Raw genomic sequence first — 16,577 nt, 5'->3', positions numbered from 1 at the left:
GTCTCCTCACTGGAAGGACGAGTAGCGGCATTAGAACAGGCGAGAGACCAGCACCGGGACTCGGCTAATGCCTTGCAGCTCCACCTTGAGGACATTGAGGACCAGAGCCGCCATAATAACCTGCGGCACCGCGGTATTCCGGAGTCCACAGAGGCGGGTGGCCTAGAAGAGGTGGTCCTAGGAATCTTTCGTACAGTTATGGAGGACCCTGTGATGTCCTTCGAACTAGACAGGGTCCATAGAACATTGGGCCCTAGATCGACGGACCCAAGCAGACCGCGTGATGTAGTGTGTAGGTTCCACCGTTACACCCAGAAGGAATCTGTGCTGAGGAGAGCCTGGGAACATGGCGATGTTGAGCTGGAGGGCTCACATGTGCGGCTGCTTCCAGACCTCTCGAGAGCAACACTCAAAAGCAGGTCACTTCTGCGCCCCTTGCTGGATATGGTACGTCAGAAGGGCTATACATATCGCTGGGGCTATCCCCATGTCAGTGTCTATCCGGAAAGATGCCTCCTCATTCACGCTACAATCACCTGCGGATCTACCTGCTCTCTTTCAATATCTAGAAGAGGAGCCGATCCCGATCCCCGACTGGCTCCAACTCTTACCACGTCCGTCAGGCAGATCGGGCCCCCACTTGTTTAATGGTCCGTTGCCCCGTCGCACACAGAGTGGACAGAAGACAGTGCTCAGCATCCCGGGAGGGACTCCGTGAGTAATGTACCAGTCTCTTCCTCACACCAGCTTCCACCCGCTGATGGCTCTTAACTACACGCTTCTCACACCCCGCTGGAGACCCCCTGATTGTGAACGTCCTTGATGGTGGAGCCACATCTACTCAGATTATTCTCTACCCTTTTTAGGGGCTGCCACCTTGATTTGCCCTACCCCGCACTGGAGATGCAGAGCTAACTCAACTTTCCTGTAAGCCCTCCCCAGAGATGGTTCATGCTTCACTGGGAGACGGAGGCATGGTTTTCACAGGTCCAGTGAGTGAGCTGGGATTGACGTGGAGGGTAAGACGCTGCCGTTTGGGGGTAGGGGACTTATTCAAATGTTTAGTCCGGATGCTTCCCTCTAAACTGCCCCCAGGGAACTAACTTCAGCAATGCCTTTGTTGAGTGGGATAAGTGGCCTTGCCCTTGCGTGTCTCCTCCACCCTTACTCCTGAGCCGCAATAATGTTAAGGAGACTGATCCCTGATCCTCTACCCTGACCACGTCCCTCCCCTGTGCACACTGCTTAAGCTCTGCCTGTTACCGTGCTGTGCCCTCTTTGGGCAAGCTGCCAAGATTGACACACAAAAGACTGCCCCTCGTGTCTACGAGGGGAGGCACTGATACGCTACACAGCTGCACCTGGCAGGACTTCCTCAGAGGACTCCTTCCTCCAACAGGAGGACCTGAGCTCTGGGAAGAGGGATGGTTGTGGCAGCACCCTACCCTGGGACAGCTGTGAGTTTGCCCCCTTAGGCCCTTTCGGGGGAGGAGGGTGCCGGAGGGGGGATAATGCTTGGACATATCTGCCCGAGGGGTTGAGAACATAAACGTGTGTGTGGTGTGGGTTGGTGGGTAGGTGTTGTGGGGAAGCACTTGTTTCAGATTTGGCTCGTGGACTGAACATCCTCCGTCTCTCTGGATATGAGAATCTCTCTGCCTAGAGCTGGGTCTGTAACTGTGCGAGGCGTTCTACTACATGGGTTCGTTTCAGGTTACACGCTGTTAAATGTTTGCGTTTCTGGTCTGGTTAAATGCCCTTCTATAAATTATTTACAGATTTAGAAAAGGTTACTTTTATTTGCTGGGGGTGGGGAGGGGGTTCGGGAGCTCCTTCTCCGACCTGTCTGCCCACTAACCCCCCAGGGACCGCGCCATAAATCCAGTGAACTACTGGTGAGCGCTTTAGCAATCTCTTGCTACTTTAGTCCCCTTCAGCCACACTCAGTGTGTGGACAATTTCATTTCTCATGGTTTCCCTTTTCTTCCTTGCGTTCTCTTTTCTTTTTTACCCTCCTGAGTCGTGAGGCCTAGCTCTCCCTTATTTCCCCTCTTAACCTCTCTCTCTTCCCCTTTCCCTTCCTGCCCCCCTTAGGCAGTTCCCTACGCCTTTCCCGACTTCATGTAACTTCTCAGGTGGACCCCGAGGGGCGCTATCTTTTTTTGAAGGGCTGTGTTGGAGAGATCCTTTTCACATTTGCGTCGATCTAGCGAACATCAGGATAGAGTCATCGGACTGCACTTGACAAACTAATGGAATTTAGAGAGAATCAGTTAATATTAGGGGGAGACTTTAACATCCCACTATTGCCCTCTTCAGACACCTCTTCGGGTAATTCCTCAATCCCGAAGGGTAGTAGGCGGCGAGTAGCGAAATCCCTTCTAAAGACTCAGTTAGTGGACGTTTGGCGCCTCCAGCACTCCGGAGAAAGGGACTACACCTTCTACTCCTCCCCGCACAAAGTAAACTCTAGAATTTACTTTTTTGATCCCACATGACCAACTACATTTAGTGAGTTCCTCCTCCATTGGCCACATTACCTGGTCAGACCACGCACCTGTAGCCCTTACATATACCCTCTCTAGGAACCCCTCACTCAGGTCTCTGTTCTGGCAACTGAATGAGAGTCTTCTTCAGATCCCAGAGGTTCTGGCAGATGTGAACAGGGAGTTGGAATTATATTTCCAAGAAAACACTACACAGGGTAGTGACCCGGGGGTTGTGTGGGAGGCGCATAAGTCCGTGCTTCCGTGGGGTCCTCATTAAACATGGGGCACGTATTTAAAAAAAAAAAAAAAAAAAACACGAAACGAACTAATGGGTCTTCTTAAGGACCTGGCTTCGATGGAAGCGAAACACAAAACATGCCCCTACACAGTCCTTAGAGTCCGAACTGGGGTCCTTACATGCACAGATAACAGACCTACTCCATTATAGAGCCAAGGCGGCTTTGCAATTCTACCGTAGGGTATCCTATGAATCGGGGAAAACTTTAGCCAGATCGGTAAAAGAATTGAAATCTAACGCCTATATACTGCATGTAGTGGACTCAAATGGTCAAAAGGCTTCAACCCCAACCCTGATAGCCAAGAGATTTGGCGACTTTTACTCGGACCTCTACAACCTACCCAACACTAACTAACCAGGAAGACGTCGACACATCAGGGATTCAGGCCTCCCGACCCTCCCATCTGAGATTCGAGAGTGCTTGGATGTTCCGATCATGTTAGAAGAGGTTCAGAAGACCATAAATTCACTAAATCATGGTAAAGCCCCAGGCCCGGATGGATACATGGCCCAATACTACCAGACATTCCTCCCCACTCTTGGGCCCTGTTTAGTGACACTGTTCAATGCCCTAGGCACTGTTGGGGAGTGTCCCAAGGACACCCTTAGAGCCCACATCTCGCTGATACCCAAGGAGGGTAAGGACCCGAGCTTATGTGGGAGTTATAGGCCCATCTCCCTTCTAAATTTAGACTTAAACTATTCTCTAAAATCCTGGCCACAAGATTAGCACAACATTTCCAGTCCCTTATAGACCTAGACCAAGTGGTCTTTATCCCCACTAGAGAAGCGAGAGACAACACCATTAAGGTTCTGAATCTGGTGCACAAGGCAAAATCCTTTAAAACCCCATGCATCTTTGCGAGTATGGATGTTGAAAAAGCCTTCGACTGCGTAAACTGGAGCTTCACGTTTTTGGTCCTTTGCCATATCGGCGTGTGGGAAAAAATGATGCGCTGGATAGGCAACATTTATTCCCGCCCTTCAGCCCAGGTTAAGGCGAATGGAGTGCTTTCCCCTTCCTTCGCCATTGGTAATGGAACCAGGCAGGGTTGCCCCCTCTCCCCTCTTATTTGTGTTGTCCTTGGAACCCTTCCTCTCCACAAACCAGCAAAACTCAGATATCTTGGGTCTCCAAAGAGGCAACATTGACTGCAAAATATCTGCCTGTGCAGATGACATGATGTTCTCTTTGACGAATCCCAGAATTTCGTTACCAAATCTGCTCCGAGAGTTTAAACACATACGGAAGGGTCTCAGACTTGAAAATAAACTTTTCTAAGTCGGAGGCTATGGGGGTGGCGGTCCCCACGCAAACCCTGCTGGATCTACAATCCAACTTTCGGTTTAAATGGACTGACAAGGCCCTTCAATACCTGGGCACCTATATTCCCCTAGACATCTCAATGTGCTGAACTTCCCCCCCCCCCTTACTAATTAAGGCACGTCAACTACTTTCCAAGTGGCACTCAGGTTTCCACTCCTGGTTCGGGCAATGTAATCTTGTTAAAATGAACTTACTACCCAAGTTTACCAATCCATTTCAAGCCCTACCGATTCAGATCCCAGCCTCATTCCTTAAACAAGCTCAGTCCGCACTTACCCACTTTGTTTGGGCACACAAGAAACACAGACTTAAAAACGGTCACAACTAACACTCGTGAAACGGGGGGGGGTTGGCACTCCCCGACCTACGACGATACTATCTAGCCTCCCACCTCGGCAGCATTTTAGACCGGAACCGCAATAATGCCTCCAAACTCTGGGTCCGAATTAAACCATCCCAAACCAACATTCCTGTGAAAAGTGCCCTGTGGTGCTATGCAGACCTACCCCCAACATTGAAGTCGCACCCTACCATAGGGACCTCCTTAAGACTTAGCCATCAGACTGTTAATCAATTAGCACTGACCTCTTCACCCTCGGCCTTATTCTCTATACTCGGTCATCCGAAGTTCGAACCTGGGATATATTCTGCAGATTTTAACCCCCTCAGGCTCTCCAAAATTGGACCATGCGGCTAAATTCGTCATTGAAAGGAAATGGCCCTCTCTGCGGACACTCATCGACCCATTAGGAGCCTTTCAACTGCCTTTCTGGGGAGCGGCGCAACTCCATCACTAAATACCTGACCCTCGGGGGGGGGGCGTCAGGCAGCTCCGCCGAATCTCCGTGATATTATCCTGGGAGCCCGCTCCATTCAGCCCGGAGACCCGCCGAAAGCTACCTGTCTGCCTCGCTAATCCTGACTGAGCCGCCCAATACCATCCGGGAGTCAGACAGCCGCCATGAAGCGGCTAAATCCACCCCACGCAACGGACCTCATGGGCCAAAATGGCGCCGCCTCGCAGCGCTCCGCAAAGGATATCCATAGGGAGGCGGCTGCAAAGCTGTTCTCCAAATCGTTCTCCTCGGACCCGGCAGCCTTCCCCAGCAGGACGGAGGAGCTCAATGGAGGGACATTGGATGCGGATGATACCATGCTGCTGGAGGACTCGCATAGCGCCACACTACCTTGGGACACAGTGAGTACGCCAAAAAATGCCTCGGTTGGGCCCTTATCCCAGAGCAGCCCTGACAATGAGGGGGAACCTACGTTAAGAGACATTTTCACGGCAGTAAACTCCTGTAATGTTTCCATAACAGCCCTCACCACTGAGATCAAGAGGGTTAAAGCTGAGATTACTTTTCTGCACCATGATGCGCAGAAGCTCAGGGAGAGGACGTCTGCACTAGAGGGGAGAGTGAGCTCCCTGGAGGATGACATGGCGCCCATGCAGAATGACCTTACCTACAACAACCATCTGCTCCTGCAACATGCCGCCCGTTTAGATGACATGGAGAATAGAATGAGAAGAAATAATATAAGGGCCATAGGCATCCCAGAATGCATGGAGGGGAAAACCCCGGTGGAGTTTATTGAAAGATGGCTGATCAATGCCTTTGGCAGGGAGGCGTTCTCCCCCATGTTTTCGGTGGAACGTGCGCACTGAGTCCCAGCCAGACCACCGCCACAGGGAGCTCCTCCTAGACAATTCCTTTTCAAACTCCTTAATTATAAAGACAGAGATGCGAATCTCCTCAATGCCAGGATAAAGCCCACCGCCCTGAAGCTGGAAAATACCAAGATCTCTCTCTTCCCTGATTTCTCCGCTGATCTACAAAAGAAACGTGCTAAATTTACAGATGTCATGCGTTGGCTTAGAGAGCTCGATCTTAAGTATGCTATGCTGTACCCCTCTCGATTACGGGTTGAAGCTCTGGGCAGTTCTTTGATACGCCATCTTTAGCAGTGCAATGGTTGGACCGCGAGGAACAGTCTATTCGTGCTGCCCACGCCAGGCGCGGCGCACCCCCATGAGGAACTTAGCTTGCAAGTCGTCATATGGGTCTCATTGCACTTTTTCTCCCCACTTACATCATGCCAAGGCGGAGGTAACTTGCTATCTGTCCAACTGTGTTTTCATGTCTGGAAATACGTATAGCTACAGTTCTTGCTGTTGAGAAGTTTGGGACACTTCGTGCACTTCCTCTGTTGCCCTCAGGATGGACTGGACAAGATCCCCATCCGGAAAGTTATTACGGTCCTGTTGGCCTACTGTTTTTGGTTAATTTTTAAATTTTTGTTTTTGATTTCCTCATCTTTTTCTCCTACCGCAATGTTTGCCTTGACTTCAACACTTGCCTTGACATTGGGGATACCCCCCTCTCACTATGTTATTTCTTCACGTCTATTTTTGGAGTTTCTACTACTGGACTTATTGCACCCTCCTAGGGGCAATTTTCTGAACTGGCCATACCCCATCCTAGGGGGTGGCCTGCACACTATGGGGTCATATGTATATGCTTTGCTTGTAACGATACTCTTTGCTGATTATTTGCTCTTACCCCAATGTCTATAGTAACAAGAGTGTTGTCCCGGAATGTCCGGAGCCTGAATAACCCGATCAAGCGCTTGGCGGTGCTGCGGACAGTCAGGCGCTTGAATGCTGATGTGGTGTGCCTACAGGAGACTCACCTCCCCCCAACCATCACTCCAGTGTTGGCGAGGAGACAGTTTAGCTATCAATACCATGCTACCTGCTCGGTGTACTCGAGGGGGGTGAGTATCCTGGTTAAAAGTGGCACACAATTCTCCCCGCTGGATACCAAAATCGACCCAGAGGGCCTCTATATTTTTTTATTATGCTCCCTTTTTGGGACTAAATGTATTATTGTAGGGTTGTACATTCCTCCTCCGTTCTCGGCCACCCTCCTTAACTTACTGGCGGACTATATGTCCCACTTCCCGGGTGTACCCTTTTTGGTTGTAGGGGATTTTAACAATTACCTTGATGTAGAGCAAGACAAGTTGGGTATCGGGGGAGGGGTTGGGCCCCAGATCAAGCAACGGGCTACGCCGTTTGCACACCTTCTCCAGGAGATGGGCCTCACGGACGTGTGGAGGATGCATAACCCAGAGGCTAGGGTGTTTTCCTGTCAATCAGCCTCTGAGGGGGGTCTATCTCGCATTGATATGGGATTGGGGAATGAAAGTATGTTGCCTTTGATTGTCTCCTCGAGTAATATCATGCCAGACGCATCTCTGACCATTCTCCGCTATCTGTGGACATTGGCCTGGGAGCGGTTAGGAAGGGGGGCTCCTGGAAGCTGAATCCATTCTGGCTGTCCCTCTTACCACACCCAGACCCGATACAGTCTCTCCTGGCCTCCTTTTTTCAACCGAATATAGGTTCCACAGATTTACCTATTGTCTGGGAGGCAGCTAAGGCATACCTCCACGGACAATTTATAAAGGAAATTTCTTACATTAAGTCCAAAACTAAGGAATGGGAAAATTCAGTACTGGCAGAGGCACAGAGAGCAGAAGCACTTTATGTAGCTGACCCCAATGACACAACCAAGAGAGGGTGGTTATCTTCCCAGTCTCTACTTAAAGACCTAACCCTACAACTAGCAGAAAACAAAAGGTTCTTTATAAAACAAGCTCATTACGAGGAAGGCGAGAATACGGGTCATATGTTAGCTCTGCTGGCCAAATCGCAACAGCCAGCATCTCACATAGTAGCGGTCAGGGACAAGCAAGGGAATCTTTGCTGCTCTACACAGGCCATTATGGACACGTTCAAATTGTTTTTTCAGGAGGTTTATACATCCAAAGTGCACCCCTCTAAGGAGGTTATTTGTCGTTTTTTAGACAGATATCCCATACCCTGTTTATCTGGAAAGGATACTACCTTGCTGAATGCTCCGCTGACGGAGGAGGAATTATTAGAGGCCCTAGCTCATGCACAGAATGGGAAGGCTCCAGGAGCCGATGGCTTGTCTTCAGAGGTCTACAAACGTTATGCCTCGCAGTTGATCCCTGTCCTCCTTCAGGTTTATAATGGTGCTTTTGAGACTGGGTCGCTACCCGCTTCTATGAGTGAGGCTTTAGTGGTGGTCCTGTTGAAACCTGGGAAGGATGCTCTGTCCCCGGATGCCTACCGCCCTATCTCGCTGCTTACGTTTGACGTTAAGCTGTTGGCCAGAGTGCTGGCCAATAGATTGGATACATTTGGCCAAACAGTAATACACAGAGACCAGTCTGGGTTCATCCCAACCAGGTCGACTGCTCAAAATCTACGCAGACTATTCCTCAATTTACAAATCCCTGTCGATAATCCAGGTAATAGGGCCATTCTCTCCTTAGACGCGGCCAAAGCGTTTGACAGCGTTGAATGGCCATACCTCTGGGAAACGCTGCTGGGGTTTGGGGTAGGTCCCTCATTTTTAAAGTGGGTCCAATTACTCTACCATGCCCTGACAGCGAGAATGAGAATGGTGACGTTTCGGATCCTTTTAACCTTTTTAGAGGTACACGACAGGGATGCCCTTTGTCGCCCCTGTTTGCTCTCGCACTAGAACCTCTAGCTATACACATCAGAGCCTTCAGGGTGCTAGCTGCTAATCCTAACTCCATTCCATCATGGAGAAATTCTAAAACTGAAAGTATTTCCTGGGGTGGGAAATCTTTCTGCAAGCACCAGGAATTAAACTTCTTCCATGTCTTAAAATAAATAGCTCTTGTAGTCTCTTTCCGACTACCTAAAAGAGTCAAGACCTGTTTATCAGATAATCCCCTTCTCTTTAGGATCTGCTCCTCAGTAACCAAGCTGTTAGACTGAGGTGCTTGATATTTGGGTGTATAAGAGGTCATTGGGTTAGGAGATCTCGCCAGCAAGGAAGAACCCAATGAGGTTCCACCGCCATCTTCTGTATGGTTGCAAAACAAGCTCTCTTGGGCCAAAAGGGAGCCACTAGAATCATACTTGTGGATTCCCTTTGTAACTTCTTCAGGGCCAGGGGGATCATCTGAAACTGGGGAAAAGCGTAGCACAAGTGGAAGTTCCAGGGTTGTGCTAGTGCATCCTGGCCCCTCGATTGGTCCCGTCTGTTTAGGGGAAAAAAAAGGTTTCTACCTTTGTGTTTCTCTGGGATGCAAACAGGTCTATCTGTGGACATCCCAATCTTTCTGTTAATTTTTGGAAAATTTCGGGGTTCAGACTCCACTCTGACTCCAGGATACTTTTCCTGCTCAAGAAGTCCGCTACAGAATTCAGGTCGCCCTTTAGATGTATCGCTGTCAGGGACTTCAGATTTCTTTCGGCCCAGGACAGGATCTGGCCTGCTAGGGTGAGCAATACTCCGTTTCTTGTGCCACCCTGTCTTGTTATGTAAGACACTGCTGTGGCGTTGTCCGACAGGACCTGGATATGGAGACCCTGAACCAGTGTCCTGAAGGTCAAGTCCCAACAGGATAGCCCTTAGTTCCTTCCAATTGGAGGATCTCCTGGCCTCCTTGGCTGTCCAGTTTCCCCGAGCCATCTGTCCCTCCAGGTGCTTGCGTCTGTTTTCAACCTCCTGTCTATTGGGAAACACCATAGTAGGCCCCTGTCTACATTTGAGCGGCTTCTCCACCACCAGAGCTTCCTCTGAACATGAGGAGGCACTCTGAATAGCTTTTCCGGGGACTCTCCATAGGACCAATTTCTCAAAATTGCCTGCTGGAGATCCCTTGCGTGGAGGCGTGCCCATTGTACAGCTGGGATAGATGCAGTAAGAAGACCCAACACTGACATTGCTGCCCTGATGGAAATAAGCAGGTTCGTCTGGGTCTTCTTTACTGCGCTCTGGACTTTTATTATCTTTTCCTCCGGGAGAAAAATTCTCTTCTGTATGGAGTTGATGGTATAACCAAGGAATCTTAGTGACTGAGCTGGAGTCATGTGTGATTTTTCCTCGTTTTATTATCCAACCGAGGCCTTCCGAGAGCCCCCTAGTCCTTGTCAGGTCCTTCACCAATAGGTCCCTTGTGGCAAATAAAAGAAGATCGTCTAAGTATGGGACAATCGATACTCCCTTCATTTTTAGAGGAGCTAGGGCCTCTGCCACAATTTTTATGAATATCCTCGGGGACGAGGACAGCCCGAACGGGAGAGCTCTGAACTGAAAATGCAGGACTGAGGTTTCTGTCCTGACCTTAAACCTTAGGCGTTTTTGGGATGCCGTGGCTATAGGCACGTGGAGGTAAGCATCCCTCAGGTCTATAGATGCCATGAAACAGCCTGGGGTCAGAAGACTTACTGAAAAGATGGTGTCCATTCTGAATTTCTTGTGTCGGATCGATTTTTTTTTAATTTTTTAATTCAGAATCTGAACTTGCCCGACGGCTTTTTTTACCAAGAATGTGTGTGAATAACACCCCTGTTCTACTTCTTCGGGGGAACGTATGTAATCACCCCCTGCTGGAGTAATTCTTGTAAGATCGCAGTCATGGCTACTGCTTTCTCTAGGTCTTGAGGAGCCCGAGTTACATAGAAAGGAACTGGTGGGGTTTGAGAAAATTCCAGCCTGTAACCTTCCTTTATCATTTTTAGGATAAACGGGCTGGTTGTCATAGACTTCCACTGTGCGAAAAGGTCTGAAGCCTTGCCCCCACAGCCGGAAGACCGTCACTGACTCCTTGTGTTTGGGGCCGGGGAACGGAATAGTACCCCTGACTTACCCCTGTCTCTCTGAGGTTTCCAGGGTCTTTTGTATACCGCCTCCTTAGTTTCTGGGGTTTTTCGAAAAAATTCTTGCCACCCTGAGGATTGACCCTTTTCTTTACAGGAAAAGCCTTTTTCTAGGTCTGGACCAAAAACCAAATCCCCCTCAAACGGTAAACCGCAAAATTTGTTTTTTGAGGCTGTATCCCCGGTCCATGTCTTAACCCAAATGGCTCTAAGCGCTGAAGATCTCGCCAACATTTTTATAGATTCGGCCGAAGCATCTGCCATATATCCTACTGCCATTAGAAGAACCGGCAGGGTATCCAGCAAGTCCTTACGGGAGGTTCCTGCCTCGATATGGGTTTTTAGCTGTTCCAACCAGTGTTCCAGGTCCCTGGCTACCACTGTTGATGCCATAGCTGGTTTTAAATTTGCTAGGGTAGAGTCCCAGGCTTTCTTTAAAAGGGAGTCAGCCCTCTTATCCATGGTATCCTTTAAGATGCCCATGTCCTCAAATGCTAGGTCCGTATTCCTAGAAACCTGAGAAAATGCTGCGTCAAGCTTAGGTTTTTTATTCCAAACCTGAGAGCTGTCCTCATCAAAAGGAAATCTGCGTTTGAGGGATCGGGAAAACAAAGGGGGCCCTCTCTGGGTCCTTCCATTCCCTTTTAATGATTTCCGAAAGAAACTTATGCACTGGAAACACCCTGTGTTTCACCTCGCCCATTCCCTGAAACATCCTATCGTGCAGAGATAGCTGGGTTTTATCCTCCGCGATGTTTAGAGTTGTGTGGATCGTTTTCAGGAGATCATCCACCTCCTCTAAGGATAATTTGTAACGAGAAGAAGAAGCTTCTTTAATTTCATCTGCTTCTTCCTCGGAGGACATACTACGCCCCTCATCCTCTGAGTCACTGCCCCCTCTGGAAACAGAAGCCGAGGACTGAGAATGGGGTACATTGCTACCAGCAACTGGGCGTCTGTCCAGATAAGACCTAAAAGTCTCAAACGTGCCCGCCAATTCTTTCCTAAAGGAAGTAAGCAATTCTCCTTGCTGCGACGCAGGAGTGGCGGGAGTGGTTTCTTCCTTAACCAAGTCGCTTATGCAAGAGCTACACAGGAGTTTGGTCCAGGAGTACCCGAGTATATTTTTACATGGACATTTTCTTTTGCAAGGGGAGGAAACATGTTTAGTCTTTTCTTTCACCTTCTGAAAAACATCAACATTTCCATTTTCTCTCTAAAACCTTAGAGAAAAATAACATGCTGAACAAATAAGCAGAAAAAGACTAACACTTTAGCCCTGCTTAACAGCCAGTGAATCCCCCCACAGACTCACTATAACAATTAAGATACATTCTTCCTGCACAGAATAAACCAGAAAAAGGAATGCAGCAGGTTCCCAAAACAACAAACAGACCAGGTAAGGGAAACATTAATAGAGCCCAAAAGTAAAGTCAGAGACCACTGTCCCTGCTTACCTGGGCCTGGCTGACTAGTGTGGCTCCTGCCCCTGCCATCACCGATTGATCCTCCTCCATGTTTCTTAGGAATCAGTGGCGCTAGGTGTTTAAATTGTCGCGTTCTTTCACCGCTGTGAAGACCGGAAATTAAGTCAGCCGGGACCGCCCCCTCTTCCTGCATTCCAGCGTCCGGAACCGGAAGCCGCGCCCCCGGCCAGAATGACGCGCTCGCCATCCGAACCCGGAAGGCATGAGGCCAATGAAAACGGCGCGAAAATCCAAAGCGCTTTAGCCTCATGCCGCCGGTCTATTAAGGAGAACGGGCTTCCAGCAGCCAAAGACCGCCCTGGGCTTGCGAAAGAGGACGACTTCGGAACGTCCCCCACACGTAAGGGAGGAGGCTGGGATGGTCAGAAAAAAAGAAAAAACCAAACTGAACAGGTATGCCTGCAGCGCTTCCACCATGGCCGGAGGAAACACTACGACTGAGGCCATGGTGGAACTGACCGGTCTTTAAAGACAACTGCAGTGTTTCCTGGGAAAGTGGGTGGAGCTGCGCTCTCTCCAGGTGCGGTCCTGAAAGACGAGGGGAGAAAAATTGTTTTAAAAAATTGTAATATAGAAGCCAAACGGTACCACACTGGCATCTGGGTAGAAAGGGGTTAACGTCATCCGGGTGGCTTGCTGGTAGCACATGGAGAATGGACAACCTGAACCACATTCACAGCGAAGGGTAACCTGACAGGGAAGGAGTGATTGGCAGCTCACTGTCTTCACACTGGACGTCAGGTTCCCGATGGCATCCAGGGTGGGCTACCACAGCTGTGGGAGGACCCTCTGCTGTTTGTGGGGAAGGACTGTGCCGAGATGCAGGCAGTGAGGTGAACGTCCTCTGCTGGGGATGGAGCCCCCCCCCCATAATGTCCTTTACCCACCTCCCCCCATAGCAGTTTCCTGTGCCCCCCCCCCCCACTGTAGTGTCCTCTGTACCCCCATAGTGCCCCCCCCCCTGCACTCCACACACACACTGTGTAGGTAGAACTCTTTCCTTACACGGGTACAGAGATCGACCGGTATCACAGGGCTAGACGGGGGCGGGAACTGCTGAAGTTAACTTTTCACATTAACAGGCTGGTGATTGGTTGCTAGGATCGCTCAGCAACCAATCACCTACTGTTTAATGTGAAAAGTTAACACCAACAGTTTCCGCCCTCATCCAGCCCTGTGATGCCGGCTGCTGTCCAATGAAGAGGAGAGCTGTGAAAATGTCTGTGGGCCAGTTGCCCATGAATTCATCTCGGGTACTGACGGGCGGGACATTTAGCGGTGGCGGGGCGGGTGCAGCCCGCGGACTGAAAGTTGTCGATCCCTGTATGGCGGATTACAAATTCTTAGATGCAATGGATGCCTTTGTTTCAAAGTTGAGGCTTTTGTTCCCTTTATTTTTACCTGGAGACCAACAAGTCCATTTTTCAAATGAATAAGCTCTCCTGCAAATGTTTCGGCTACCATTGTCAGTCCAAATCATTTACAACTGACAGAAGTGCCAACAATGATCAGCTTTTATGTAAACCTATCCCAAAAGAAAACAAAACGGTTACAGTAACTGCTTGTTCAGTGCTTTGTTCGTTTATACAAATCTGTTACTACATATAACACTACCCTCACCCCAGATTAACAATGCTACTGTCTACTGTGCCCCCTTTGCCCCTTCATGCAGATTTTAAGCACTCTAATACTGGAGATCATCAGCCTAAAAAAGAAAACAATGTAGACACCACATCTAATGATTGGTAAGCTGCAATATATTACATTTTGGGTTTAATATCGCTTTAAGAACAAAAACTAGGGTAGTAGAGACCATAACGGTGCTCACTTGTAAAGTGGTATTAGCTTTTTCCTAAATCAGATAAAAATAACATAACTCACATGCAGTTTAGCTGTTTTCTTTTCATTTCCCCCTTGAAGCTTCCTTTGTGAAATGCCCCCTGGCCATCATGTTCTCTGTGCCGCCAGGATCTATGGAGCCCTGTGCAAGTGTTTATATTGGGGCTCCTGGCCTGTACTACAGGGGGCCAAGGGACGATGGAAAACAGAAGCTAATAAGAGTAATACATTTTTAAAAAAATCCCAAGTTATTATGAGTTATGTTATTTTTATTTGAATTAGTAAAGTAAAAAAAAAAAAAAAAAAAAAGGAGGACTTTAATATAACTTTAGCTCAAGATTTTAAGCTTTCAGATTGGTTCTTTACAATGATTATAGGCATGAAAACTAGATGAATATCTCTTATATAATGAAGCTCTTCACCGAGAGAGAAATCCTCCCCCATGACAGATGGGACTTGCTTGACAGCTCAGCTTACTGCCAATGTTGTAGAACTGTATATATTCTTATGAAATACCTCATGTAAAAAAACACTGATACCCAAATGTAATCAACTGAAGAGCCAGTGACCCATAACTCTAAACTAATACTTGAAGTAAGGGAGGACCCCTCACAAGACACACCAATTAAAACCCAACGAACATTAACACCTATGCCACTTGCTTATTGCAGGTGTTTCCCAAATTAGTTTGATCTCTTGCACATTAGGGTGCTCCAACAGGCATGCCTGCAATTCATTTATAATATGCACATTTTGTGTTGTCAGGAGGAAACAATCTTCATTCTGCATCTACTCTGCCATGCACTATAGAATGGAAATCATATATACATACTTTGTCCAAGGGCACAAAGCCAGAATGGACCTGACTAGAGCATCAAATAAGATTAATAAAAGACAAAAAACCCCAGTCATTACCATTCCACAGAATACTCTCAAATTTGAGTAGTACTCAAAGTTTGATCTAGGTCAGTGCCAGGGTTAGCGTTTGGGTCAAAAGGTCAGGGTCTGCGTTTTGGGGGGGGGGGGCGCAGGATTTTTTTTTATTATTAGTATCAGTGTGTTTTTAGGTAGAAAGGAAAATAAAAATAAAACGCCTATTGATTCTGGGCTGTACTACAGGTACAAAACAACAACATACATGTATGTGGTATTACTGCGATCATCAGGAGCAGGAGAATTTATTTTGGGCTGTTCTTTGGTGGATGGTTATGGTAGTGGCTAGAAATCGCCAGCTAAATTTAAAGAAAATATGCTTGTTTTTTTTTACTATTTTGGGCTAGTTTTCATTTGCTAAAAATAAAAACCCAAGACATATCCATTACCATTTATCACCAAATGAAAGCCCAAGATGTCCTGGAAAAAAAAAAAAGCAGGATAATCCACCTGGATGCAGTAGTTGTGATGATATGTACGGTTTTACTAACACATGTCAAAGTTGTAAAGTTATGCTTAGCATTTTGTTTTACCCTTTAGGCGCAAAGTGGTTAATTATCACTATTCATCTTTACTCAGCAAACCAGATGCTAAAACAAATTTATATTGCATTTTTACTTTTAGGCTGGGTTCACATTGCTGCGGGGCGAGATCCGGATGTGATTCGCACAGCAAATCACATCCGATCTCCGTAGCAATGCGAGTTCAGCCATACAGATAGTATGGCTGAATTCGCAGCGCTCCCGCAGCAAACTCGCACGGGACCCTTTTTTGGGTCCGCAACAGAATCGGATCGCATGGGTGTTCACACCATGCGATCCGATTCCTGTGCGAGTCGGCAGATCGCACTGCGATATGCCGACGGATCTGGGGGTGTCATTAACATAACATTGACACTCCCAGCCATCCGCATAGGGCAGTGTGAACTGCCGGCGGGAGGTGTGCGATGCGGGAAAACGCCGCGGATTCGCGGCGTTCCCGCATCGCAGCAGTGTGAACCCAGCCTTAAATATACCGATGATTGTCTGCAACCCATTATATAGAATTAGGCATCTTACCAGAATGTAGTCTGTTTGATAGGTGGAGAGCATTAGCACAGACACATTATGCTCAGCCAGGGGAGCAATGACAGACTTTGCAATCTTTGTAACTCCTCCAGTCTGTATTCCATTGGACAGCACATTTAGGACTCTCCAGGTGTTCTCTGCCACATGAAGGAAATCAGACTTTGCAAGCTCTGACGGGGACATAGCAAAAGAAAAAAAAGAAATGAACACAGGAACACCGATGTCACATCATGAAAGTCTAAGCAGGTTTCATCTCTATTTTAGATCATTTATATACTATAAACCATAAATTCTAAAAGTACAGTGTTAGTGAGGCATTAGGTCGATAGGGGTGTTAGCAGGTAAATGAAAAAATAAATATATATATATATATATATATATATGTATATATGTATATATATATATAT

At 47.9% G+C, this 16,577-nt stretch overlaps 1 protein-coding gene across 1 annotated transcript in view; it reads right to left on the bottom strand.

Annotated features, from left to right (window-relative positions):
• CASTOR1 (cytosolic arginine sensor for mTORC1 subunit 1) overlaps nucleotides 1–16,577 on the bottom strand; it is a 126,708-nt gene that overhangs the window by 59,642 nt on the left and 50,489 nt on the right. The window contains exon 3 of the mRNA XM_077461207.1: nucleotides 16,162–16,340. Coding sequence (XP_077317333.1) covers nucleotides 16,162–16,340 — 179 coding nt within the window. The remainder of the gene's footprint in view (nucleotides 1–16,161; nucleotides 16,341–16,577) is intronic.

Source organism: Lithobates pipiens, unplaced genomic scaffold, assembly GCF_037356315.1.
Source record: "Lithobates pipiens isolate NorthernLeopardFrog02 unplaced genomic scaffold, aLitPip1_a1.2 Scaffold_3, whole genome shotgun sequence".
Classification (NCBI taxonomy): domain Eukaryota; kingdom Metazoa; phylum Chordata; class Amphibia; order Anura; family Ranidae; genus Lithobates; species Lithobates pipiens.
The sequence above is the reverse complement of the archived record's forward strand: the minus strand, read 5'-3'. Positions and strand labels throughout refer to the sequence as shown.